Consider the following 27,511-nt stretch of genomic DNA (forward strand, 5'->3'; position numbering starts at 1 on the left):
AATGATTACTTGTTTGGATCTGGAGTGTATCCCCAATGCTCACGTGTTAAGAGTTGGTGACCACTAAGTCTGTGACGCTACTGGGAAGTAGTGGCACCTCTAGGAGAAAGGGCCAACTAGAAGGAAGTTAGGTCACTGGTGGCATGCCTGTAAAGGCGATATTAGAACTCCAGTCCCTTCGTCTCATTCTCTTTGCTTCCGGGCCACAATGAGGTAAACAGACCTCCACCATGATGTATTCCCACCATTACATTCTGTGCCACCAGAGGCCCAAACCAACAGAGTCAAGTGACCATGGACTATAACCTCTGAAACCATAAGCCAAAATAAAACTTTCCTCCTTGTAAGTTGGTTATTTCAGGTATTTTTTCATAATGATGGAAAGCTAGTTAACACAACTTGTTACATACAACAATGTATTTATACCCAATTAAATTTGATTAAATAAGCTTCCACATGACATAATACTATCATCAATTATCACTTACATAATTCAAAAATAACATTTAAAAAAGCAGGTGAAATCACCAAGTCAAATACCAAGAACAATTCATTATTAGTGACTATTCTAAATCAATTTCTAAATACATACAGCCCTTCCTCTTACTCTTGGTCTTCTTTGTAAACCATCCAAAGGAGGCATTTAACTGCCTACAATAGATTTCCTTGTGATCAGTACTGCTATGAGAAAGTAGAAAATGCTAAAGAAAAAAATTTATTTTTTTCTTCCTCCTTATTTTAGACTTCATGTTGAATGTGTTTCTTATGACCAATCTTCATTCCTCTCTCTTGATCTTATGGTGTTAAGAAAATTGAAGAACTGACATATGTAGCTATTTAGTTCATTTTGGGTTGTAATAAACTATGTGGACAGCCAACTCTTTACCTTCTCTGCCTCATTTAGTTCTTCAATATGATTTATTTACTTACTTCTCAGCTTCCAACTGACACAGATTCTCAGAATCTCAAAAGTCCATCTAACTAGAAAAAAATATTCATAATTTAACTTCATCATTAAAATGCTATCTAAAAGCACACTTGTTCCTTGGAGAGTCATTAAGTTACAACATATAAACATTAATTATCCAGTTCTAACTTATTAGTTTAAATAAATTAATTTTAAATAAAAATTAACTTACTATTTTTTTCTTCTGGGACTTTAAATCATCCAGTGCTTCATCTAGAAAAAAAGATTTAAATCAAAGTTAAATTAGATATTAAGATACTTAGATATGAGAAAAAACCATGCCAAATGATATGTTAAGTAATCAAGAAAACTTTTCTGTTTTAGGATTTCTCTATATGGACCTAATGTGTAGAGACAAAAATTACCTCATACATATTTCATTCATATTTCAAAAATTTACCCATACATATTTCATATTTTTGCCTACATTATAAATTACAAGCCACTTATGAAAAAAATTAATAGACTTTATGTAACAAGAAGCACCTTTCAAAATTTAAAAAGATGTACATATAGGGGTTTCAAGATGGTGGACTAGAGGGTGGCGGCAAGATGTACATATATATTTAAATGTTTTCTGAAATACACTTCCTATCATTTCTATTTCAATATTCCACCCACATTAATTTATAAAATGCCAAATCTTTTTTATACTGATAAACTATTTTGTTTATGAGGAAAGAAGTGCATAACAGATTTCAATAAGTTAGTAAAACTTCAAAATGCTAAGCACTAATAAAAAAAACTTTTGTAAATCTTTTTATCCCCCCTGATAAGGGAACTGAACCCAGAGTCTAACACACGCTACGCAAGTGCCCACTACTGAGATATATCCCCAGCAACCCACAATCCCTTTTTCTTTTTTTAAGACAGGCTTTCAATAAGTTGCACAGGCTGGCCTTGAATTTGAATCCTCCAGTTGTAGCCTCCTGAGTAGCTAGGATTACAGGCATGTGACACAAAGTCCAGTTTTGTAAATTTTTATTACTACACCTGAAGAGGGACTGAAAGGAATACTAACAACTTCTCCAAATTAAACATTTTAAGATATGCCTACTTATTTAGGTTGGCATGATGGAACAGGAAGAATCATTTCAAAGATACTTATAAGCGTCTGTTTTATAAATTAATTTTCCAAAGTGATGCAAGAGGCATCACAATATGAGACATTAAATTATACTACAGAGCTATAGTAACTAAAACAGCATGGTATTGGCTCAAAAACAGACATAAAGAGCAATGGAACAGAATAAAAGACACAGAGATATACCCACATATATATAGTTACCTCATACTAGACACAAAGGCACCATAAACACAATGGAGAAAAGCATCTTCAACAAATGGTGCTGGAAATTCATATGTAGCAGAATGAAACTTAACCCCTCTTACCCTGCACAAAACTCAACCCAAAGTGGATCACAGACCTAGGCATTAGACCAAAAACCCTGCACCAACTAGAAGAAAAAGTAGGCCCAATTCTCCATCATGTCCACTTAGGAACCAACTTCCTCAAAAAGACTCCTAAAGCACAAGAAATAAAATCAAGAATCAACAAATGGAACAGTATCAAACTAAAAAGATTCTTCACAGCAAAGGAAACAATTAAGAATATGAACATAGTCTACAATGGGAGAAAATCTACCTCAGATACAGCATTAATATACAAAGAACTCAAAAAACTTAACACCAAAAAAACAAATAACCCAATCAATAAATGGGCAAAGGAACTGAACAGACACTTCACAGAAGAAATACAAATGGTTGAAAAAGGTTCAACATCTCTAGCAATTAAAGAAATGGAAATTAAAGCTACACTGAAGATTCCATCTCACTCCAATCAATTATCAAGAATACAAGTAACAATAAATGTTGGTGGAGCTTGAGTTGTAGCTCAGTGGTAGAGCACTTGCCTGGCATGTGTAAGGCCCCAGGTTTAATACTCAGTACCACATATAAATAAATAAAAATAAAAGATCCATTGACAATTTAAAAATCTTTTTAAATAAATAAATAAGTGTTGGTGAGGATGTGAGGGAAAAGTTCACTCATATGTTGCTGGTGGGACTGCAAATTGGTGCAACCACTCTGGAAAGCAGTATGGAGATTCCTTAGGAAACCTGGAATGGAACTACCATTTGACCCAGCTATCCCACTCCTCGGTTTATACCCAAAGAACTGATGAATGAGTAAAGAAAATGTGGTATATATACACAACAGAATATTACTCAGCCATACAGGTAAAGGGATGGAACTGGACACTATCATGCTAACTGAAGTAAGCCAATCCCAAAAAACCAAAGGCTGAATGTTCTCTCTGATATTTGATTGCTAACACATAATAAGGAAGGGAGAGGAAAGAAGAGAAGTTCACTGGATTAGACAAAGGGGAATGAAGGGAAGGGAGGGGAGATGGAAACAGAAAAGATAGTAAAGTGAATCAGACACAACTTTCCTATGTTCCTATGTTCCTATGTATGAACACACGACCAGTAAAATTCCACATCATGTACAACCACAAGAATGGGATCCTAATTAAAATAAGTTAGACTCCATGTATGTATAATATGTCAAAATACTCCATTGTTATGTATATCTAACAAGAACAAATGAAAAAAATTTTTAAGAAACAAATTAATTTTCTAATTTTTCCTCTAGAAATATTTAACATATATAAACATGGAAAGAAAAGTTATGACTTGATTTAAACATTTTATCAAATGGGATCTAAGTAATTGTTCCTAATTTCTAATTAAATGCATAAATAAAATTATTATCCTTTCACTAAAATTTTGGGGAGCAAACACCAAAATAATTCAAAGTATATACAAATTCAAAGAAACACAAACATAAAAAGATGATTTTACTACATGATTCTTTCAAAATATATTCATGTCCTAACAGATATTACTAAAGGGGAAAAATCTGCCAATATCTTTAAATAAAACATCAATTTTTAGTTAGATAAGACCAACACAAGTATCTATCCTTTAATTCAGGGGTCAGCAAACTTTTTCCTTAAATGTTCAGACAGTATATATTTTAGGCCGTATGGGCCAAAAGGCAAATTTGAGTATTTTTAAAGCAAAAGAGACAACAACAACAAAAAAAAAAAATCCACAAATATTTTAACAATATTCAAATATAACAATTTTTTGTAAAATAGATCAATATAAGAATAGAATTTTGGGACATGGGAAATAACCATTCACTTAATTGAGATTCAAAGTCAGTGTTCTCTATCATCATAATTGATTACATATGTTGATCTGTAATGCTGATCTATAATGAGATTTTACAAATTTGATTTTTAAAAATTTCACATAGCTAGGTACTGCCAAATATGGATATCACTCCAGGAATATATGATCTTGATTGAGCATATTCATCATATAGAATACATATATAAAAGTCTATTACACTTAATATTTGTCTTTCAGCACGTCATCACAATGCAAATTAATGACTTCCGATCAAAGACTAGTAGAAGCTCAGACAGACAATTAAATGGATTTATAAATATAGAAATTTCCTTTGCACTTTCACTGAGATCTGAAAAACACCAGATAATGCACAGAAAATGCATCTGCTGCAAATCTGTATAAGAATGGAAAACCTGGTTCTTTTCTTAACTTTTCATAGCATTTTTTTAAAAGTTACTTTTTGTCATTACAATGTTATTATTTTTGAAGTGACTTGTCTCGGCACAGGTTTTGCATGTATGCATTCTCTTGCCTTGCAATCTTAGGTTGAATTTATTAAGAACCATTATCAACCTGGACATGGTAGGGCATGCCTGAAAACCCAACTACTTGAGATGCTGAAGCAGGAGGATTCAAGCTCAAGGTCAGCCTGTGCAACTTTGGAGACTCAGTCTCAAAATAAACAGGGATGGGGTTGTAGTTCTGCAAAATGCTTGCTTAACATGCTGTTATGGTTTGGATATGAGGTATTCCTCAAAAGCTTATGTGTGACACAGGCAAGAAGGTTCTGAGGAGAAACAACTGGGTTGTAAGAGTCTTAACCCAATCAGTGAAATTAATCCTCTGACAGGGATTAACCGAATGGTAACTGAAGTACTAGGGTGTGTCTGGAGGAGGCGGGAATTGGGGAGTGACTTTGGGGTATATATTTATATCTGGCCAGTGGAGTTCCTCTTTGTTTCCTGATCATTATGCCGAACTCTCCCATGCTGTTCAGCCTCACCTCCAGCCCTGAGGAATGGAGCCAGCCTTCTATAGACTAAGACCTCTGAAACCATGAGCCTTCAAATAAACTTTTCCTCCTCTATAATTGTTCTGGTCAGATCTTTTAGTCACAACAGCAAAAAATTTGATCAAACCACACGTGCATAGCCATGTTTGCTCCCAGCACCATCACAACAACAAAAAAGAACCATTATCAAGTCTGCAGTAAAAGCTAATTTCCAAAGCCATTCACTATTCAAACACAATAGCCAAAAACAGATCTCATTCCAAAATTAGTAAGCTCTAAGTTCAAAATCTCACAATAAAATATTACTACTGCTTTGTTATCAAATTGCTGTGTGGTAGGGCAAGTCAAATTATTCAGCCTTCATTCTGATCTAAACAAAGATAAATCTTTAACAAATGAACTACTGTAACACAATGACTGATTCAAATAGGTTCTGCAAAGTAAGACAATGAATAAACACAGAATTTAAATGCCTTTCAGTTTTGTGAGTCTTGGAAAATTTGTCCAGCTAAGCTTGTTTCTGCTTCATACATATTTTTACCATCAATAGTTGTAACACATCTTAGCAAATTCCACTTCAGATTGAATTACTGTCTTCTTAATTTCTTTGAAAATATTCTCACTTGAAGTTGGTCTATACAGAACTTTTATAGAAGCCACTTCAAGGTCAGAGATGATTCCTCAAATAAATTACAAGTGATCTATATCAGTATTATCTGCCAACTCATAAAGAGCCAAGGAAGACCACTTGAAATCATTTGCCTCATTTTTTAATTGACTATTCACACAGTTCCCAATTTTCTCAATTCTCCAAGCAACTGTGCTTGCCAAAAGGCTACTAGTTTTAAGTAGATTTTTTCAGAATACATTTCTTCTGCAATCAAACCAATATAACTCACCAATGGTAAATGGCTCTCCATGCTTCAGAAACAAGCCAATTAGAAACTTACTTTAGTTGAACCACATTTTCACTTTTTATTTTTATGAATAAATTCTACTATAATGAGATACTTCATTTTCAATTTTCTAATTTTTATGAGCATTGCTTTTCTGTGAGTTGGGAATATCATGATGAATACTTAGTATGGTAGTATCAATACATACTATATTCTTTTAGCACAACTATAATGCCTCTGCATTTTGATAACAGTCCACATTCCATTGTGTCCTAAAAAACACTCAAAGTCTACTTTTCTTTTCTTGTTTTCACATGGTAAATATGCATGGTAATTAAAATAAATAAAATTATCATAGTACACCAAATACATGTGGCACTTAAAATACTGTCAAGTTATAAGTGTACCACTGTGATTTGTCATAGAATAATCTGAAATGAGATATGATTTGCTCTACAACAGTATAATGTGATAAGAACTACACAGTCTATCATAATTATTCAATTCTGCCTCTGTAGAATGAATGAGTTCTATAAACAACACATAAATGAATGTCATGGTTATGTTCCAATAAAAACTAAAATTTGAATTTCATAAAATTGAATCACAATCACAAAATATTATAGTTCTTTTTAATTATTCCAAAGATTTTAAAATGTAAAAACCACTCTTAGATCACAAGCTATACACAGTGGTGGACAGAATTTGGCTCACAGGCTATAATTTTGCCAATCCCTGCTTTTAATCTACACTGGGTTCAACTAAAACTAATAAACAATATACAACTAATAACCTCAGTTTTTAAAAAATATACCAGGTACCTGACATTGTTTTTAAAAAATGTGTAAGAATATAAGATAATCTTTTATAAACCTGCTTTAAGTGTACATGCAATGCCTATTCTAATGAATTAGTGAGGTTTTAAAAATTATAAAGGACCCTGGAAATAAATTTTTGAAGCAAAAAAAAAAAAAATACATGTGTGTGACTCTTTTATATAATAACCATGTTCAGATTTGACTGTTTATAAGTTAAAATATTCAAATATGTATTTTCCATAATGAAGTATTCCTGAGGACTCTTTAGAAATAAATTTTTTCATATCATTTGCTATTTTGTTATTTCTGAAAGTCAGAGAGCATATTTGCTTTAAACTTCTTCCTATCCTATCATCATCTACTATAACACTAAATATCACTGAAAGCAGTATAAGATTAATTTTCTTAATCTGATAAAATTAGCAGTATTTTAAAATATTAGGGTAAATGTCATAGTTATTATAAAGTATTAAAGGTGTTTCCACAGAAATCAGGAACAAGATAAAGACAGCTTTTATTTCCATTTCAAATCAATATTGTACTGGGTCCTAACTCAGTGCAAAAAACTAAAAGAATGAAGATTGGAAAAGAAGACTCAGTACCATCAGTTCATATCTGTATGACATCTTGCAATTTTTATGGGCTTTCACATAGTTACATTTGATACTTGTAACAGTCTTGTCAAAATCAGTATTTCTGTTCCCATTTTATAAATTAGGAAATTGAGGTTCAGAAAACTTGTTTGTAGAACAGAAAATGATCAGTATAACTGAAGCAAAAGTGAAAAAAAAGAAAGTGAAAGAACATAAAGTCAGAAAAAAGAGTATAAATCATAGAGTCAGGGGAAGAATTCAGATTTTATTCTGATTATAACCAAAAAGTCATTAGAGAACTCTAAGCAAAAGAAACACAAGATCTGCTTTACACCTTAAAAATAGACTAGTTGGACTGGGGCTGTAGCTCAGTGGTAGAGCACTTGCCTAGCATGTGTGAGGGGGTTTGATTCTTAGCATCACATATAAATGAATGAATAAATCAAAAGTCCATCAACATCTAAAAATAAATATTAAAAAAAAAAAATAGACCAGTTAAGGACTAGGCACAGTTGTATACACCTGTAATCCTAGCTACTCAGGAAGCTGAGGCAGGAGAATCACAAGTTCAAAGTCAGTTTGGGCAATTTAGCTAGACCCTGTTTCAAAAATAAATTTTAAAAGGGCTGAGCATGTAGCTCAGTGGTAGAGGACTGGCCTAGTATATGCAAGGCCCTATGATCAATCCCAGTATTGGCAAAAAAAAAAAAAAAAAAAAAAGGTAAACTAGTGAAGATGCTACTGCAATAGCACAAAGAAGAGAGGACAATGGCTTAAACTAGAACTGTAATAGTAGCAGTGAGAATTGGTCAGATTCAAGATAATTTGGGCGGTAAAGATGATGCAACTTGCTAGTAATATAAACAAATATAAAAGAAAAATAAAGTATGATAATTTTATATGTTTATTGACTGAGCTACAGGGTGTCCAGATATTTGGTCAAACACAATTCTAGATATTTTTGAGGGTGTTCTGAAGCAACTTGCTAGTAATATAAATGAATATGAAAGAAAAATAAAGTATGATAATTTTATATGTTTATTGACTGAGCTACAGGGTGTCCAGATATTTGGTCAAACACAATTCTAGATATTTTTGAGGGTGTTCTGAAGCAAGATTAACATTTGGGAGACTTAGTAAAGCAGATTACCTTCCCTAAAATGAGGTATTCCTCATCCAGTTGAAAGCTTAAATAAAACAAAAAGGCTGATTCTCCCAAAGTAAAAGGAAACTCCCTATGCTTAGCTACCTTGAATTGGGAAATCCATTTCTTCCTGCTTTCAGACTTAAACATGAAACTCTGGCTCTTCCTGGATCTCAAACCTGCCAGCTTTCAGACTACAACTTATAAAATTGGTACTCTTGATTCTCAGACTTAGACTGGAAATAAATCATTAGTTCTCCTGGATCTCCAGCTTGCTAACTAAAAATCTTGGAACTTCAGCCTCCATAATCACATAAAGCAATTCCTTATTATAGATAGGTAGATAGGTAGGCAGGCAGAGACAAATAGATCCTCTATTGGTTCTGTTTCTCTGGAGAGCCTAATTAATGGAGATATTAACAAAAAATTGTGTAGTGTAACTGTTTACTGAAATGGGGAAGATGAGGGAGGAACACATATGGGAAAGAGGGAGTAAAGGGGAGAAGCAATAATAATTCTGTTTTGGCTATGTTAAGTATGAGATGACTACTAGATACCCAAGTGGAACTGTCAATTACACAACTAGGTATAAAAGCCTTCAGCTACAGGCTGAACAGCTGCATTAGCCACAATTCAAGAGAAATAACTAGCAGACACCATACTGAACAGTAAATACAGACTACTTTTATAGAATAATCTATTGGATAACATGTATTTAAACAAATTACCAAAAAGAAAACGCCAAAGATAGAAATTCAGCATAGGAGATGCATACAAGCAAATAAAACTAAGAAAGAAATGATTAGTGAAGTGTCAAAAAAAAGCTTAAAGATACAAATGTTTTAAGAATAAGAGATGATAACCGAATTAATTTGACTACTATTAAGATATCAAGTTGAATGAGAAAAGAAAACTGACAACTAACTTTGACAAGAAACAGAGCATTAGCAACCTTGAAATAAGCCACTGCAGTAAAAAGTGGGGAAAACAAAACCTCAACAAAACAGGTCAAGAAGCAATAGGTGTGGTGAGAAAAGAGCTACCAACTATAAACTGTTTAAGGAAGTTTACTTTGAAGGAGAGAAATAGGTGATAATTTAAAAGGAATATGGGGTCAGGATAGGTCCCTTCCTTCCCATGGTTGTACTGAAGTAGGATTATTTGTCAGCAGAAGTGATTCAATAGGAAAAAGTGAATTTACTAGGGAACTATAATAGAACCAGTGTTGTATACTTGTTATCTACAGTCTATTTAAAATGAGTCTGGTCAGTATGCTGTGTGATTTTCCTCTAACAAGTTTAGCTGTTCTGACACGATTAAGTAGTAGTTGTAATATGAATTAAGCATATAATTATATGTAAACAGGATGGGGTTTGCCAGATAAATAGGATGTGGAAAGGGACAAAAGAGTCAAGGGTGTCTGCAAAAAAAAAAGAAAAAATGTCATTTGGCTTACACCACAGGCCGTAAACTGGGTAGAAGAGAGATCATGAGCAAGGAGGGTAGTTTCAGAGTCTTGTATTTGTACAAACCTTATTAGGATCCTAGCTCAAACAGACAAAATATTTTCTACAGCAAATGATGTTCATGAAACAATTAGAAATTTAATATTTTTAATTTAATACTTTATGATATTAAGAATTCTTTTCTAAGTGTGATAATGCATTGTACTTAATATTTTTAAGAGTCCATTGTAGATAGATATATCTGGAATATACTTCAAAATAATACAGGTGATGAAGTGGGTAAAGATAAAAAAGAAACAAGATCAACCATGAGCTGATAACTATTTAGGATGAGTTATAGGTATATGAGGGTTCAAGATACTATTAAGTCTATTTTTGGGTAGTGAAAAGTTAAAATTAAAAAAAAATGAAAAGCACATCATATAGAAAGTTAACTTAAAATGAAACATGTTTACCTCTGGTTACTTGTAATTCATGCATTTGAGACCTGAAAAATCTTTCAAATTTAATATATTTATAGGACATAAACAGAAGCAGATTTTATCACTCTTTGTATATTTCAATTAAAACAAAAGTCAAGGGGCTGTGAAGTGAAATAGAGAGGTGCAATTGACAGAACAAGTCAAAAGATGTATAGTATAATTTACTCTATACCAATGTTTCCTATAAAGATGAATTTAGTAAATATAATGTCTCAATTTAAAGAAATGTTTTGTTCAAAAAAATTCTGAATGAATAAGAAATAACACAAATTAACAATAGAACCATCCAGATCATTCTTAACATTGCTTATGCTTTTTGGTAAAAATTCTTCAATGTTTACCACATTAACATTTCAATATATCATTTCACAACCTGCCTTACAAACCATAGGTACCTATTAATAGTTTTTTTTTTTTTTTTTAATAAAATCTTGGAATTTAAACTTACTATTTCTTTCTGTTCTCTTGGAAAAGAAGAAAATAAGCACGGTTCTTATGCTCCAGATGCTAAAGGAGAAGCAAAATTCAGAAACAAAAATCATTAGGTGAATTAGAAACCATATAAAATAAAAACATGTATTTCCACAGTTAGGTATACTATTTCCCTTTATATAATAAAAATCAAAATGTGCTGCTTTCTGTCATGTAGCATTAGAAGTGTACCTGAGCTTTAAAAGAAGGGGGTCTCAACCTGACACTCATGGACATTTTAAAGGGGCCCCTGAATTGCAAAACTGCATTGGTGTGCCTGAATGCATTTCTCTAGAGAAATCATTGCTTTCATCAATTCCAAAGGGGTCCATGAAACCCCTAAAAGAATAAGAACAATATTATAAAATCTTTTCATACCAAGTATCATTCCAAAATATTTTTCCATCTTTTTCTCATGTATTAGGGCAAGCATGTTTTGCATTTACAAATGTTAACAGCATTACATTAATGTAAGTTGCTATTCCTTTCCTACTATTTAAAATTGGAGGAATCTTCTCTATTCAATAGAGTAAGCTATCTGGGGAAAGATACACAACAAAAAAAACTCACCTTCAAATAAGAACTTGCTAAGAAAATCTAGCTAAATACCTCCTTCTACTAAAGATGGTATAAGAATAAGTGAGGCCTTGCATTAGAGTAAGATATCAAGTGATATTAAAAGAATTAAAAGAAACTCAAAAATAATCCTAATCATAAACTAGTCAAGGTCCTCTCTTAAATTCAATATAAATACAGCAAAAAAAAAAAAAAAAAAAAAAAACTTTCTCTCTATAGAATATATACAAACATTACTCATTTTAAACAAAAATACATCTGGATATACATTCAGAATATAAGTATGAAAATTATTTTCCACTCTAAAACACACTATTGTTATTTTGGGGAGTATTATGGTTTAGATATGAGGTATCCCCCCCAAAAGCCCATGTGTGAGACAATGAAAGTTTAGATGTGAAATGATTGAGTTATGAGAGCCTTAACCTAATCAGTGAATTAATAATCCTCTGATGGGGATTAAATGGGAACTATAGGTAGGTAGTGTGCAGCTGGAGGAGGTGGGTCCCTTGGGTTATGCCTTTGGGGGTATATATTTGGTCCTTGTTGAGAGGAGTGCTTGAGCACACGCACACATGTGCACTCACACGCGCGCTTCCCTCGGCCACACCTTTCCACCATGATGTTCAGCCCCAAGGAATGGGGCTGGCCTTCTATTGACTGGGACCTCTGAAACAGTGAGACCCAAAATAAACCTTTGCTCACAAAAATTGTTCTCATCAGATCTTCTGGTCACCAGTGATCCCTGTCTCCTTATATTCAGACCTTAGTATAGTCTTCTCCTACCAGTGCCAGTCTGTGTAACCAACAGCATATGGCAGAGGTAATAATATGTCACTTCAAGATAAATTTATAAAAGTCTTGTAGCTTCCACATGAGGCCTCCTCTTTCATTCATTCTTATTTCTCTCTTGGATTACTTGCTCTAATAAAAGAGTGTTACCATGAGAATAGTCAGGGAAGCTGGAATCCCAGGTACTGGGGAGGCTGAGGCAGGAGGATCCCCAGTTGGAGGCCAATGTTGGCAATTTAGCTTGAGATCATGTCTCAAAATTAAAAATAAAAAAGACCAGGGATGTAGCTCAGTAGATGAGCACCCCCAGGTTCAATCCCCACAAAAAGTGGGGGGTTGGGAGGGAGTCAAGGAAGTCTATAGAACAGCCTGTATGGTGAAGACCAAAGGTGTGCTAGACACCCAGCAAAGAAACTAAGCAGCTAACAACTGTGTATATGTGAGAGCTGAGAAGAAAACACAGGAAAAATTAGTCAAAATGTATATAAGACTACACCAGATATTATCTTTGTATTTGAATTCAGAACCCATTTTGGAGATGGCAAAACAACCATAATTTAGGATTCTTTGGATAATGCAAAGAAAAATGAACCTAAACACAGACTTACAAAATATGACCTGATGAAAAGAAAAAGATCTCAAGGAAATAGTCAAAGCTCAGAATAAAGAAAATCAGGCAAAAGACAATGTTGATGCTGGCAAAAGAAAAAAGAAAACAGTATCTAGCAATATAACTGGAGATTGGATACCAACAGAAGAAAAAAAGTTTCTGCGATAACTTTATCTACTGTGATTGTGCAAATTAGCTAAACCTTGAGATTATTGCAGCCCCAGTTAACAGCTTAACTCCAATTCATATAAAATGACTATGAGCTAGAACCACCCAGTTAAGCTACTCCCAACATTCTTGCCCTTCAGGAATTGAGATATAATAAACATTTGTTGTTTTAAGCTAAATTCTGAGAGAATTTATTACACAGTAATAGATAACTAATACACATTTCTTATATTGTGATGATTTACTTTTATATGAAAATACCAAGTAAGTAGTGGATTCCTATATGGTACCTGGAAAACTACCCAAACAATAAAAAAGATACTGAACATTGCCCTTATCGATGGAAAAGGAGTTAAAGACAAAAAAGTTAAGCACACCCTTCATCAAGCCTCCTAAAATAGAAAAGTCCCATAAAGTACTATACTCTTAATCACAGAGAATATGTTCTAGGACCCCAAGTGGATGTCTGAAACCACAGAGGTAACAAACTATGTACACTGTTTTTTCTTATATCTTCTATAGAGTTGCCACACAGTATCAGTGTTAATCTACCCTTCCATATTTTATGCCACAGTGCCCCTCCTTTTAAACACCACTCCTACACTTTAGAGCCAATAAGAAATATACAGGTTACCTAACACAAGGACTATGACTGACAATTGCTCTGATAATCAAGAGGACTACAAAATGATAATTAAGCGGATAGTATATACAATGTGGACAAAAGGATGATTCACAGCTGCTTGTATTTTTTTTTGTAACTTATCATGAAGTCTATAATTATTTTTAAATTAAAAATTATTTCAACACTAGGGGTGCAGCTCAATGTTAAAGCATTTCCATGGCATGTGTGCAGCCCTCAGTTCTGTCCTCAGTACTGCAAAAATAAAATACAATGAAGTAAAATTGTTTTAAAAGGATGTGTTTACAATGAAGATATAATGGAAGTATCTAAACATCAAATAAAAAAGAATCAACTCTAAAAAAATAAAAAGAAATAAATGGAAAAGTAGAAGTAGATTGCTATTAGGATACAGAAAGTTTTATAATATAAGGTACTTTCAGTAATAATACTACATACCTGAATAAACAGAATACATCAAGTGTTTATGAAACACTCACAAAAAGTAACCAAAAGCATGCCATCAAAAAAAATCCAGTAAGTTGAAAATAGATATATTACTCAACATTCTCTGAAAGTGATACAATAAAACTAGAAATAGTAAATAAAACAAAAACATACAAACACATACTTGCCACTAGAAAATAACTTTTATATTATAACCTCTCTCTAAAAAAAAACAAACCAAATAAATAAATCACAGTATCTACCAAAACTATAGAGAACAGATCATGTCAATATTAAACTATTTTAGAGCATTAAAGAATATTAAAAAAAAAAAGGCTTTTAGGTGTTTGTTTAAATGATCACAATAATGAAAGTAGAAATTTTTTCTGGAATTCAAGAGTGACTCAATATTTAATGTAATCTATTTAGCTTCCCCTGGATATTCAAGTTTATCACTCTTAAATTCTGCCTTCCATAAAGCCCAAGATATGGAAACAATTCTGCCAAATTCTTTGGCGCTGTAACAAGAATGGCCTTTATTCCAGTTTCCTGTACCTTCTTACTCATTTCCATTTGCAACCTCATCAGAATTACCTTTACCAATCACATTTCTACCAACATTCTATTCACAACCACTTAAATAATCTCAAGTTTTAGACTTTATCTACAGGTATTCTCTTCTTTTGAGCCCTCACCAGAATAGGCCTTAACACTCCATTCATAGCAATATGGGCCTATTTCTTTATTTGCCTCAAAACTATTCCAGTTTCTTTCTACCTATTAATAATTTCAAAGCTGCTCCCACAAATTCAGGTATTGGTAATAGCAACAACCTCAATCCTGGTACCAACTTATTGTCTCAGTCTGTTTTGTGTTGCTATAACAGAATAGCTGAGACAGGATAGTTTATAAACAATGGAATTTTATTTCTTGTGGTTCTGGGGGCTCAGAAGTCTAAAACCATGCAAGAGCAAAGCCCTATCCTTAAGGTTTTTTCAATTTAAATAGAGATACCAGAAAAGAAATAGAAAAACTTAATTCTACCTTAATTCCCTTGCTTAAATTTTCTCCCTTCAAGTCCAATTTTAAGGAAAAATACAATGAGTCCTCTGGGAAAGTCGACATTTTATGGAACTTGATCTCTGAAATTATAGTTAATGGAATACCTAAAAAGGTTAAAATTTATGAAAATAAGGTATCCAGGAGTAAAAGTTTGTAAGTTTGGGTAGAGCTCAGTGGTAGAGCTCTTGCCTAACATGCACAAAGAACTGGGTTCCAATCCCCAGTCCATCAAAAAAAAAAAAAAAAAAAAAAAAAATTAATGGTAGAGATAAAACTTGATGGTCATTTACTTAGATTTTAAAATCAACCAACTCCTAAAGTAATGTGTATCTGCCAATATAATGCATAAATACAAAACTAATTGTAACCCAAACTTTCCCCCACTATGATTTATAGTCTTTATGATCCTATGACATAAATCTGGCATTTAGATTATAATTTAAATTTCAGTAAAAGTTAAAAATATAAGAAAAATACAAATAGACTATTCAAACTTTCAAACTGAAAGGTAGAAAAACAACAGAAACATACCACGTTCTTTCATATCACATACTGAATAGAAGATACAATAAAATTTCAAAGTATCTTATGTAGAATATTAATATTCTACCATAAAAGACAATTTCAGAATAGCTTAGTCCTGATCCATGACCTCTCAAGGAAAGCATTTGGGAAAGTGGGAAAGCATAAACAGCTCTCCCATTTTGGAGAGGATCAGACAGATTTCTAAGCTACATAATCCATGTAAAATATGAAGAGTAAAGCAATACATTTTGTTAATTCTTCTGCCTCCAATACTTTAAGTAAATTCTAGTTCAGCTCTCAAACTATTTCAAAAGAAAAAAAAAAAATACAGGGCCAAGATGGGTCAACACTTACCTTATACACAGCCAAAACAATTTTGTGGTTATACAACATCCACTTTCACATTATTGTATTCTATTTCATGCTTTTTTGATTATCATCAATCAGGAGGACAATTCTATTCTTTGTTTGATAACTACTCTGTGCTTCCAAAAGTGAAGAGCTTACTGAAATAAAAGCTCCAACAGTTGAAAACAAGGTCATAAATGTGAATGAGATAAAGTGAGAAATGGCCCTGAAGCTTAACGAGTTGAGAAATTGTAGCTGCAGGTGACACACAAGTCACGGGGACATGGTAAAATTTTTAAAAAGCTTCATACTCAAAATAGGTCAAATTTTAAAAGTTATGCTTTTAAAAAAATGAAATTTTTCTACTTTTAAAAAATAATTAGGTTTAAGGATGTAGCTCAGTGGTGCTTAACATGCATGACGCCTTGAGTTAAATCCTAGCACCGTTTTAAAAAAAATAAAAAATTAGTATGTGATTTGCCAATAAAAAAATTCTTATAAATCAATACCAGATCAATGGCTCACAACTTGTACACAGTCATTAGGATTAGCAGAGTAGAGATCCCTAACAGACATTCTTCTGCAACTGAAACAAATCCTTTAGAATTAGAAATCAATTCCTATATAGAAATGGATGTCAAGTAGAATTTCTCTTTTTATTAAAAAATAAATGAAAAGAAACAAAGGAAAGGAGTTCAGCATTACAAAATCACTACTATGCCTGGGATGATAAAAATAAAAAATTCTAAAAGATTTCTAAAAATTAAGAAAATGAAGAAACTAGCAGAGGGACTGGTGATATGGTTCAGTGATAGAGAACTTGCCTAAAATGTATGAAGCTCTGGGTTCAACGCCCAACATCTAAACAGAACAAAACAAACAAACAAACAAAAAGAAAAAAGAGGTGGGGGGACTAGCAGAGACAATTATTCTGCAATATTATGCATGCACTCAATTTCAGCTCTCCCATTCGAACAGACAAATCTATTTTCAACTTTGTACAGATTTCAGGAGCTCCCATTTTAAAATATTCCCAGCACTCAAGATGAATCTTTTTTTTTTTTTTTTTTTTACTACAGTCATCCCAAAGAAAAGCTCCTACCCCCACTAAATCTCAAAGCAAACACCTGAGTATCTGCCTTGATTCCTTCTTTTCCTTTACCTCCCATTTACTCCCATCAAATTCTATCAATTTTGCTGGGCATGGTGGCACACAACTATAATCCCAGTGAGGAGGCTGAGGCAGGAGGATCACAAATTCAAGGCTAGCCTCACCAACTTAGCTATCCTTAATCAATCAATCAGTCAACCAATCAACAGGCCGGAGGTGCAGTTCAGTGGTAAAGTACTCCTGAGTTAAATCCTGGTACCCAAAAAAGAAAAATCATTCTATCAGTTTTACCTCCAAAATATTTTCAGATGATCTGCTGACTTCCAAAGTTAATGGAAGTCTGATCTATTGCCGTCTCTAAACTTCTATAATAGTTTCATAGGTATTTCTACTCTTGTCCTCCTCTTATCCAATCCCCACATGGCAGTATGCATGATTCTCTTCACTCAAATTTCATTATGCTATTCTTCCACTATATAAGCTTCCTGTTTCATCTAAAATTAAATTCTAACTCCTAACCCTAACCTACTATGATGTGGATCCTACCTAATTAAACAAGCTCAGTTCAAATTATTTTTCCTCTCCATCATACATTCCAAATATGTCTATCTTTTGCCCTTCAAATAAGTCATATTTGTTTCAGGTTCACAGCCTTTGCATTTTTGGTTCTCTGTCCCTGGAAAGATTTTCTCTAATCTCCTGGGTTTTTGTTTTTAGGAAATGAGAAACATAATGATATAAAAAATTCAAACACTACCTAAAAATACATAGAGAGAAATAACTACTTAAAATTCTACCAGCTACAGAGAACTGCCATTAATATTTTGGGGATAAGACTTTCATGTATCTATGGCTATATATGTCATTATATAATGGATATAAATAATCTTCATAAATTCCAACTTTGTCCTGGTTCTTTCTTCCTCGTGCTTTAGTTCTCAACTCAAATACCACTTCCTCAAAAGAGATCTTCCAGAACTATCAAAGTAGCCTATTTCTATCATATCACCCTGTTTATTTGCTTCGCTGCATTTCTCTTTCTAAATTAGCTGTTTCTTTATTTGCTTCTCTTTATTTTTGTCTTTCCAACCCCAAAAGAATGCAAGCTACATGAGAGCAAAAATCATTTTGGGATTTGCCTTACAACTGAGCTACATCCCCAGTTCTTTATTTATTATTTATTTTGGAGACAGGGTCTCACTAAATTGCTGGGACTGGCCTCTCCAGCATCAGCCTCCCAAGTTCCTGAGATTACAGACTTGCACCACTGCACCCACCCAGCAAGAGCAAAAATCTTATTACTACTTTTTCCATCATCAGGGTCTAGCTCAATATCTAACACAATGCAGATGTCTAATATTTAAGGATGGAAAAATGATGGCTTTGATTAACATTTATAAGCTACCAGATCCTAAATTTATATTCCCATTCAATTTTCTCTCCTAAACTTCATACTAATACCCAACCATCCACTTGACAACTCCATATGGAAAATATGCAGTATTTTATTCTCAGTGAGTCACCAAACATGTCCTTCTCATGTTGTTTCCTATTCAGATGAGTAACATTACATCAACCAAATTTCCCAAGACATAAACTTGAGTTTTATCTTTGATCTCTCCCATATCCAACCAATTACCAAAAGCCTCTCCATATTACATCAATCCAACCTCCTAAATCTCTTCAATCTTTTTTAATCCATCTGCTTCTCTTCGACCCTACCACTCTTGTAAAATTATCATCTATTATTTCTTTACTTATCAACTATAATAACCACTCCAGATCCATTCTTAATCATTTCTAATTTATTCTCTATATTGTACCCTTAGTAGCTATAATGGCTTCCCATTAGTTTTAGAATATAGGGTAAAATCTTTATCATGAACTCTAAGACCCCCATGAAATACTGTTTGCCTAACTACTCAGCCTTTTTTCTATATTCCATTCTTTGGCCTTCTTTCAGTTCTTTAAACCTACTATATTCTGGCTGACCTCAGAGCCTTCTTTGGCCTAAAACACTCTACCTATCATGTCACACCACCCTATATATACAAACTCATCCTCAGGTCTCGATCTCAAACATCACTTCCTAAAGCTGGGGATTCAGTTCAGGGGTAAAATGCCTGCCTAGCATGCACAAGGATCTGGGTTCAATCTCCAGTATGCTCGGGGGGTGGGGGGAATGTCACTTCCTCAGAGGATCTATAGCAGAATTTTAAAGATATCTTTCCCCACATACCAATGATTTCCAATCTCTCAAGTCCCATGGTCACACAGTAATGTAGAAACTGCTGTGAAGAGACTTTGCAGATGTAATTAAGATCATTACTTGGTTGATTTTAAAATAGGAAGATTATCCTGGATTATCCTGATGGGTCTGATATAAGCACTTAAACTGTTAAAAGCAGAGAGCTTTCTCCCAGCTCAGGGCAAAACAGGAACTCAAAGACAGCAGAGTTGGTCAACAACCTGACTGAGCCTGAAAAGCAGACTCTTCCCCCAAAGACGCCAGACAGGACCCCAGCCAGCTGATACATGGACTATAAGCAAAGACCCAGTCAAACTGCCCGGGCTTCTAACCCACAGAGGTCTGATATAATAATTGGTTGTTGTTTTAAGCTACTCAATTAGTGGCAGCAATGGAAAACTAATAATACCAACTTCTTTGATCCTTCTCTCCACTCCAGACTGGGTTAGAGCCCTGTCAAAACTCCATAGCATTCTGTACTTCTCTTTCATAGCATTTGTCATACTTCTGATTTAATGTACTGAGTCTAAAATCTATAGTCAAGAAATATTGTATTCTGTGCACCAAACACCATTATAATCCAATGTCTACAAAATTGATACCCATGTTTGTTGATTTAATTTGCTTTTTATTCAATTGTCTCTCAAAATTCTTAATCACAATACATTTCCTGTAAAGTATTATATTATAAAATATTTCAGAGGCAACTGCCTTAAAGAAGTGACTGAAGAAAGGAGGATAGCTGGGAAGAATGGAATGTAATTAGATTCATATGTGCAGTTGCTATTTTGTTTTTATAAACCTTCTCCATGCTCAAAGCCTCTAGGGGATCACAGCTATCTATTAGAGAATCATAAAACACTGTCATATAGAGTTATAATTATCAGTAACAGTAGGTGATACCCCTCAGATACGCTGGATTACAAATAAAGCTTCAAGACAATTGTTCTACTTTTTAAAGAAATATTTTTCCAATTGCAAATAATCCAAATTTATTCAACCTGAGACACTACCATTTCATAATAAAGACTAAATATATTAAAACTATCTCATTAGACTACAGAAAGGTCAACAAAAAGAACAATTTACTTACATCAATGGAAAAGCAAAAAATGGGAGTGTCATGGCAAGTCTTGCTGTAAATTCATCAGGAAGATACCACAAGTATACAATTAAGCATGTAAACAGATAAAGAATTGAAGAATAGAGAATTAATCTTCCAACCCATAATTTTTGTAATCTCTGATTTTTTTCCCTAAATTCTTCCAATGCTTGAATTTCCTGTTAAAAGAAAATTATTCCATATTATTAAATCTCAAACTTCAATATAAAATTAAATTGTTAAAAATTAACATGAAAGGTGTTTTAGAATGAGCTATTAGAAGTCAATGAATTATAATACCCTGATATTTTAAAACAATATGAAAAAACTAAAAATGAAGTTTAAAATTTGTCTATTCTGACAAATTACTTTTTTAAAATGAAAAATTAAAGACTATCTTGAACATAACTGGTAAACATTAGAAGAATGAAATTGACATCAGTAAATATTTGTTGAGTCAAACAAGTATTAACACTTCATATATAAGGCCTTAAAATAATCTAGCAATAAAAAAATTGATAAAAATTAAAATAGTAACCCATACTAGATTATTTCTATTTATCACTCCTAATATTCCAAGGGAATAAACATTTTTTGTAATGATAAAAAATATAAAAAGTTATAAAAATTTTGCAGACTGAAATTCTTGCAGACCTCTTTCATTTTACTGATATACCATGCTGTAGATTTAATTTCATTCTAACATCTCTATTACTTGATAGAGACTTCATAAGTCACTGAGAAACTTTGGATTCTTCTTGAAAGAACATTTAAGTTCTCAGGCTTACTGGACATCATCTCTAAAATCCCATACTAGATTCAGTCTACAAAATAACATACTAAATACTTAACATCTAAAATGAATTAAAATGCCTCAGAGCTAAAGAACATACCTTATCTATACTTTCTAGAACTTCTACAGTTGAAGGTTTTGTCTGTTATAGAAAAACAGAAATGAGACAGCATTAAAACTTATTATTGAAAAAAATAATAAAACTTACTATTGTAAACTTAGAAACACTTTAATTTATACAATCACAAAAGAACATGTTGTTTCCTCTCACTCCAGTCAGAATGAATTATCATACAAGCAACAATGAGTGTTGGCAAGGATGTGGGGGAAAAGGTACACTCATACATTCCTGGTGGAACTGCAAATTGGTGTAACCACTCTGGAAAGGAGTATGGAAATTCCTTAGAAAACTTGGAATGGAAATACCATTTGACCCACTCCTCAATCTATATCCAAAGGACTTAAAATCAACATACTACAGTGACACAGTCACGTCAATGTTATAGCAGCTCAATTCACATATCTAAACTGTGGAACCAATTATTGAAGATGCCCTTCAATAGATGAATGGATAAAGAAAGTGGTATGTATACACAATGGAATATTACTCATTTTCAAAGAGGAATGAAATTATGGCATTTGCAGGTAAATGGATGGAGTTGGAGAATATCAGGCTAAGCAAAATAAGTCAATCCCAAAAACCCAAAGGTCAAATGTTTTCTCTACTATATGGGTGTTGATACATAACGGGGAGGGGGAGGCAAGGGAAGAATGGAGGAACTTTGGATTGGGCAGAAGGGAGTGAGGGGAAATGAAGGGATATTGGGGTGTGAAAGATGGTGGAATGAGACAGACATTATTACCCTATGTACATGTACGATTGCACGAATGGTGTGACTGCATTATGTACAACCAGAGAAATGAAAAATTGTGCTCCATTTGTGTACAATGAGTCAAAATGCTTTCTGCTGTCACGTAACTAATTAGAATAATAAAAATAAAAAATAAAGAACATATTAGTTGGATGTGGCAGTACATGCCAGTAATCCCAGCAAATCCACGAAGCAGGAAGATCAAAAGTTCAAGACCAACCTGAGCAACTTAGCAAGACATCTTGAAATAAAATTTTAAAAAGCTCAGGATATAGTTCAGTTGTGGAACATGTGACTAGCTCAAGGTGTTAGGCTCAATCCCCAATACCACCAAAAATAAAAAAAAAAAAAAAAAAAAAAAAAAATTTATTCTAATGCTAATTCAAAAATGAGGGTTTTCTCAAATCTTGTTAAGCTATATGTATTTTTATTTATTTATAACTGAGATTTATTTAAATGAAAATTATAATTATAAATAGAACTATGTAAGATTTAAAATATAAGCGTTTTTCTACTTTCTTTTTAGTCAGAGGACTTTCAACTGATAGCTCAACTTTTACCATTCTTAACTCAACAAAACATACTTTCAAAGGGAAATACATTTTTAGCCAAGAAAAATTTTCTTACATAAATATTATTCAAAAGCATTCACATATTTAAAACCCCACTGAGCTGGGGTTATTGCTCAGTGGTAGAGAACTTGCCTAGTCTGAGACCCTGGGTCAGTCCCCAGTACCTCAAAAAAAAAAAAAAAAAAAATGTGGACCAAGGACTGTCTAATTCACTATTGCTAAAAGTTCACTTAGTACTTAGGTCAAAAACAATAGGCTACATTCATTCCGATTCCTAAAGAATAGACTTATTTTGAAATATCAAATTTTTAAAGGGCATGTAAGAATACTTCATTATGGCAGAGCTTATTTAACAAAGATATGTTTACACCACATAGAATAAAAACAAGACAAAAGGTTCATACAACACTTGAGAAAATATTTACCAATTACATACTCAACAGCTGAACAGAACACAGTGTATCACACTCATTGCAGTTCCTATCAGAGCTGATAACATTAGGTTGAATCATATGAAAATGTCATTTTGGGTAAGCCAAAGTAGTAGAATTAGCAATTTCATATGGTTCGACCTTCTAAAAAAAAAAAAAAAAAAACAAAGGATAAATTTGATCCTCAGAACTATCGTAAGATTTTAAAGAAGGGGGTCATCTCATTCATATTTGGAATTTAAAAAGTTGATTTCGTAGAAGTAGAGAGCAGAATCATAATTACCAGAGGTTAGGGAAATTGGTGGAGAGAGAGTTTGGAGAATTTGTTTGTGGGAGTCAAAACATACAAAATTGCAAGAGAATTACAAGGAGAATAAGTTCAGGAGATCAGTTATACAGCATAATGACTATAGCTAATGATGATATACTATAGAAAAAATGCTAGGAGAATGGAGGTTAGGGTCTCACCACAAAAAAAGATCACTGTGTGTCAAACAATGCATATATTAATTAGCTATATTTAACCATTTCATAATAGGTATCTACTTCAAAACAGCAAACATATAATTTTATCTGACAGCTGGAAAAATAAAGAAACATACACCGGGGATCAGCTAACACCAATATAAAACACAGATTGTTCCAGCAATAGTCAAAAATTAAATTACATACCAAGTTATTGCAGGATCCCATTATTAGAAATAAGTAGTTTATTCTCTTCCATTTGAAAAGAGCACTTTTCAATGTAACATATTTCCTAGCTCTAAAATTGAGACACTTACTCTGAAGGCTTATTCAATAAACTCAAACTACCTTTCTAATTTTGTTTAACCCATAATTCCTAAAAGTATGCTTTTAATACATATTTGTTACAAGTTTTAAGTAAAAAGATATAGTCTATAAAAAACATAAGTGTGGTATAGAATACTTCATTTCGACTAACTTTGAAATAAGTTTGAAATTTAGGCAGTAGGGAAAATAAACAAGAAAAGATAACCATTTGCACACAAATATAGAAATAAATTCATAAGTCAAAGTGAAATAATTGTTAGAGACATTAAACACCTATAAAACTATAAGTCCAAATTAAAAAGTAATTCAGAAGACAAAAAGAAAGTTAAAAGAAATTGAATAGATAATATCAAACTGAAGGCTACATCACAAAGACTTTCATAAGTAGCTTGATGTAACACTTAGGTCAGACTTAAGAAGTAGTAATAAAGAAAAGCAACTTACCCTCCATCTAGAAAATAATCCACCCATCTTTTATTTGTAGAAATTTGGCACAATGATAAATATCATCAGTTGTCTACAGGAAGTCACACCTAGAAATAAAGCATGTGTTTTACAATTTTAAGTTAAACATACAGCATACCCAAAAAAATACCGTATTTTATACCATAAAATATAACTATAAAATTTAGATGTTGGAATACCACCTAAAAATACGATAAAATATTAATTTTTTTGGCCTCCACTTACATGGAACTTGAATTCAGATAGTCATTGGGATAAAGTCCACCTTTTTAAAATCCATTCTTCAAAAGTGAGGACATATTTAAAGATAAAAATAGAGCTAGAAAGGATTTTTAAGTGACAAAGCATGTCAGAAGTGTATTCATATGACTATGATTTTTCTGCTCTTTAATCTAGGTTCCTTATGTTGTTCTTGCAACCAAAGTTTTACTATATTACTTTCATTCTATATACTTAAGTGAAACCATTTCTATCAATCAACTATCTTCCAACCAAATTAGTTATTTGGAATTCCAGGTGTTTTATAATGTTCAGAGTAACATCACTTTATAATTACAGAAAGTCAACTAGTGGGGTTTTTTTGTGTTTGTTTGGTTTGTTTTGTTTCTATACTAGAGACTTAACCCGGGGCACTCTACCATTAAGCTTCATACTCAGCCCTTTTTATTTATTTATTTATTTTCTTACTTTGAGACAGGATCTCACTGCCTCAAACTTACCACTGTCCTGACTCAGCCTCCCAAGTTGCTGAGACAATAGGCCTGTGGTCACCATACCCAGCTAAAGACAACTGGATTTTGAATAAGAAAATAAGGATTACAAAGCTATCTGTGTCTTTAAGCAAATCATTTAATGATGTCGAATCTAATTTTTTTCTGTAAACTGGAGTTCATAACATCAAAACTTTCTCACAGGATATCCTTTAATATTATCACCTTATAGGTTTAGTGATTCACCAAATAAGCAAAGAAACATGGCCTAAAGTCTCTCTATCTTCAGACTTTTGGTCCCTACCACTAAACACTACTATTCAACAACCCCAAATAAACATTTCTGTCTGAAATTTAAATAAGTTCCTCAATCTAGTTGACCTTTCCAAGTCAATTTATCAGTACATAATTATATAAATTTTTATTCTTTTAAGTTGAAATGGTAAAAATCTACTTTCAAACTGATAAATTTTTACCAGGTTAGAGGTATATAATTGCCAATGTGTGAAACTAACACATTTACACACACACACACACACACACACACACACACACACACACTCACACAGAGTTACTGAGGACAAATTTCTTAACCATAAAATAATATCAGTACCAAGTAAGAACTACAACACTATTTATATATTGGAACTAGTATAAGACATGTCTATCTCAAGAGTTTCTCAGAAAAGTAACAAAGAGCCCATTTATAAAATATGTTTATTACAAAGTGATTTTTAAGGACAAAAATACCAGTAATCTGCTGGGCAAAAGTGGCACATGCCTGTAATCCCAGCAATTTGGGAGGCTAAACAAGTCTCAGCAATTTAGCAAAGGTCCTAAGCAATTTAGCAAGACTCTGTCCCAAAATAAAAAATTAAAAGGACTGGGAATGTAGCTCAGTGTCTAAGCACCGCTGGGTTCAATCCCTGGTACACCAAAAAAAGAAAAAAGAACCCATATCCTGTACTGAAAAACTCTGAAGATTAAAAATATATAAATATAATGACTATTACAATCCGCATTGATCTCAAGAGTTATTATTAATCCTTAAATATTAGCCCAATATTCAAATTTCTAAAATGTGGTTGTGGGAAACCCAGAAACGTAACAAAAGTAAAACTTTCTGGGTCAAGATATTAAATAAATCTCACAACCTTCTTAAGATGCTAAAAATAATCACTAAGAAAGGTAAAAGAGGGGAGATTTGGACAAACCACTTAACTAGATATTCTCAAATTATACATCATCCCATTATTTTGGAATTGTGTCTGGTATCTAGCACAGTGTTTTGTACACAACTGACCTATATATTTTGGTTTGTAGAAGAATTCTATTCTTCCAGTTTAAGTTTATAGCAATCACCCTGAGATTGAATTTTTGGTATTTGAAAATAATGCAAAAAAAAGAAAAAGAAAAGAAAAGAATGCCAGCATCACTATCACTTCATCAGGATTTTGTCTCTATAATTTTTAATCTACAAACCACATGTAACATGCTTTATATGAATTCTATCATTTAGATATTACAAATGAAGAACCTGAGCCCACAGAAGTGAAGTAATAAGTAGCATCTTAAAGCTATTAAGTAGCAGGGTCAGACATAGCATTGTAGTTTTGAATTTTTAAAAAAGTCTTCAATTATTCCCAATAATACAAAATCAGAAACAAAGGCAGCTTTATGTAGATTTAAAATATTTATATGTGAAATATGAGAGCACTTCTAACATTCTCAAATGATTGGTAAAAAGTACTGATGTGCAAAGTAACTTATCAGCACAAGAGACCCTTTTGTGTGTGTGTGTGTTTTAAAAATTTAAGAGATCCTTTTAATACAGTGTATCATGCAGCTCAATTCCTTTATTTGATTCAATTTTAATGCTTTACTGCAGATCTATGTGTATTAAAGAGAAGCTAAATAACTTACCAAAGTCACATAGCTCTAGCTACAAACAGAACTGGTACTAGAAAGTTAAAGTGTAGCTTTTACTGCACGGCATATCACTTTTTAAATGATGATAATTTGAAGTATATGCATAATAATATCACAATTAATACCAATTTTGATATCAATTATTTGCTTGGAGAATTGTTTTGGTGTTAATAAAACAAACTATGGCTTAGCTCCAAAAATTCCTAAGGCAGGGGATTGTGCTTTTATTTTTGTGCTTTTAAATATGAACATTAAAACAATATTAGAGGGAGTGATTAAATGCC

The 27,511-nt window shown here is 32.8% G+C and overlaps 1 protein-coding gene across 5 annotated transcripts in view; it reads right to left on the minus strand.

Moving 5' to 3' along the window:
- LNPK (lunapark, ER junction formation factor) overlaps positions 1-27,511 on the minus strand; it is a 78,875-nt gene that overhangs the window by 48,085 nt on the left and 3,279 nt on the right. For all 5 annotated transcript variants that reach the window (XR_013762663.1, XM_079132492.1, XM_079132494.1 and 2 more), the window contains exons 2-6: positions 24,568-24,656; positions 21,557-21,598; positions 20,655-20,842; positions 11,030-11,088; positions 1,140-1,180 (exon numbers count right to left, since the gene is read on the minus strand). Coding sequence is in view for 4 of the 5 variants with exons in the window: in XM_079132492.1 (XP_078988618.1) it covers positions 1,140-1,180; positions 11,030-11,088; positions 20,655-20,842; positions 21,557-21,598; positions 24,568-24,594 (357 nt within the window). In the remaining variant the exon portion in view is untranslated. The remainder of the gene's footprint in view (positions 1-1,139; positions 1,181-11,029; positions 11,089-20,654; positions 20,843-21,556; positions 21,599-24,567; positions 24,657-27,511) is intronic.

Source organism: Sciurus vulgaris, assembly GCF_902686455.1.
Source record: "Sciurus vulgaris genome assembly, chromosome: 3".
NCBI lineage: Eukaryota > Metazoa > Chordata > Mammalia > Rodentia > Sciuridae > Sciurus > Sciurus vulgaris.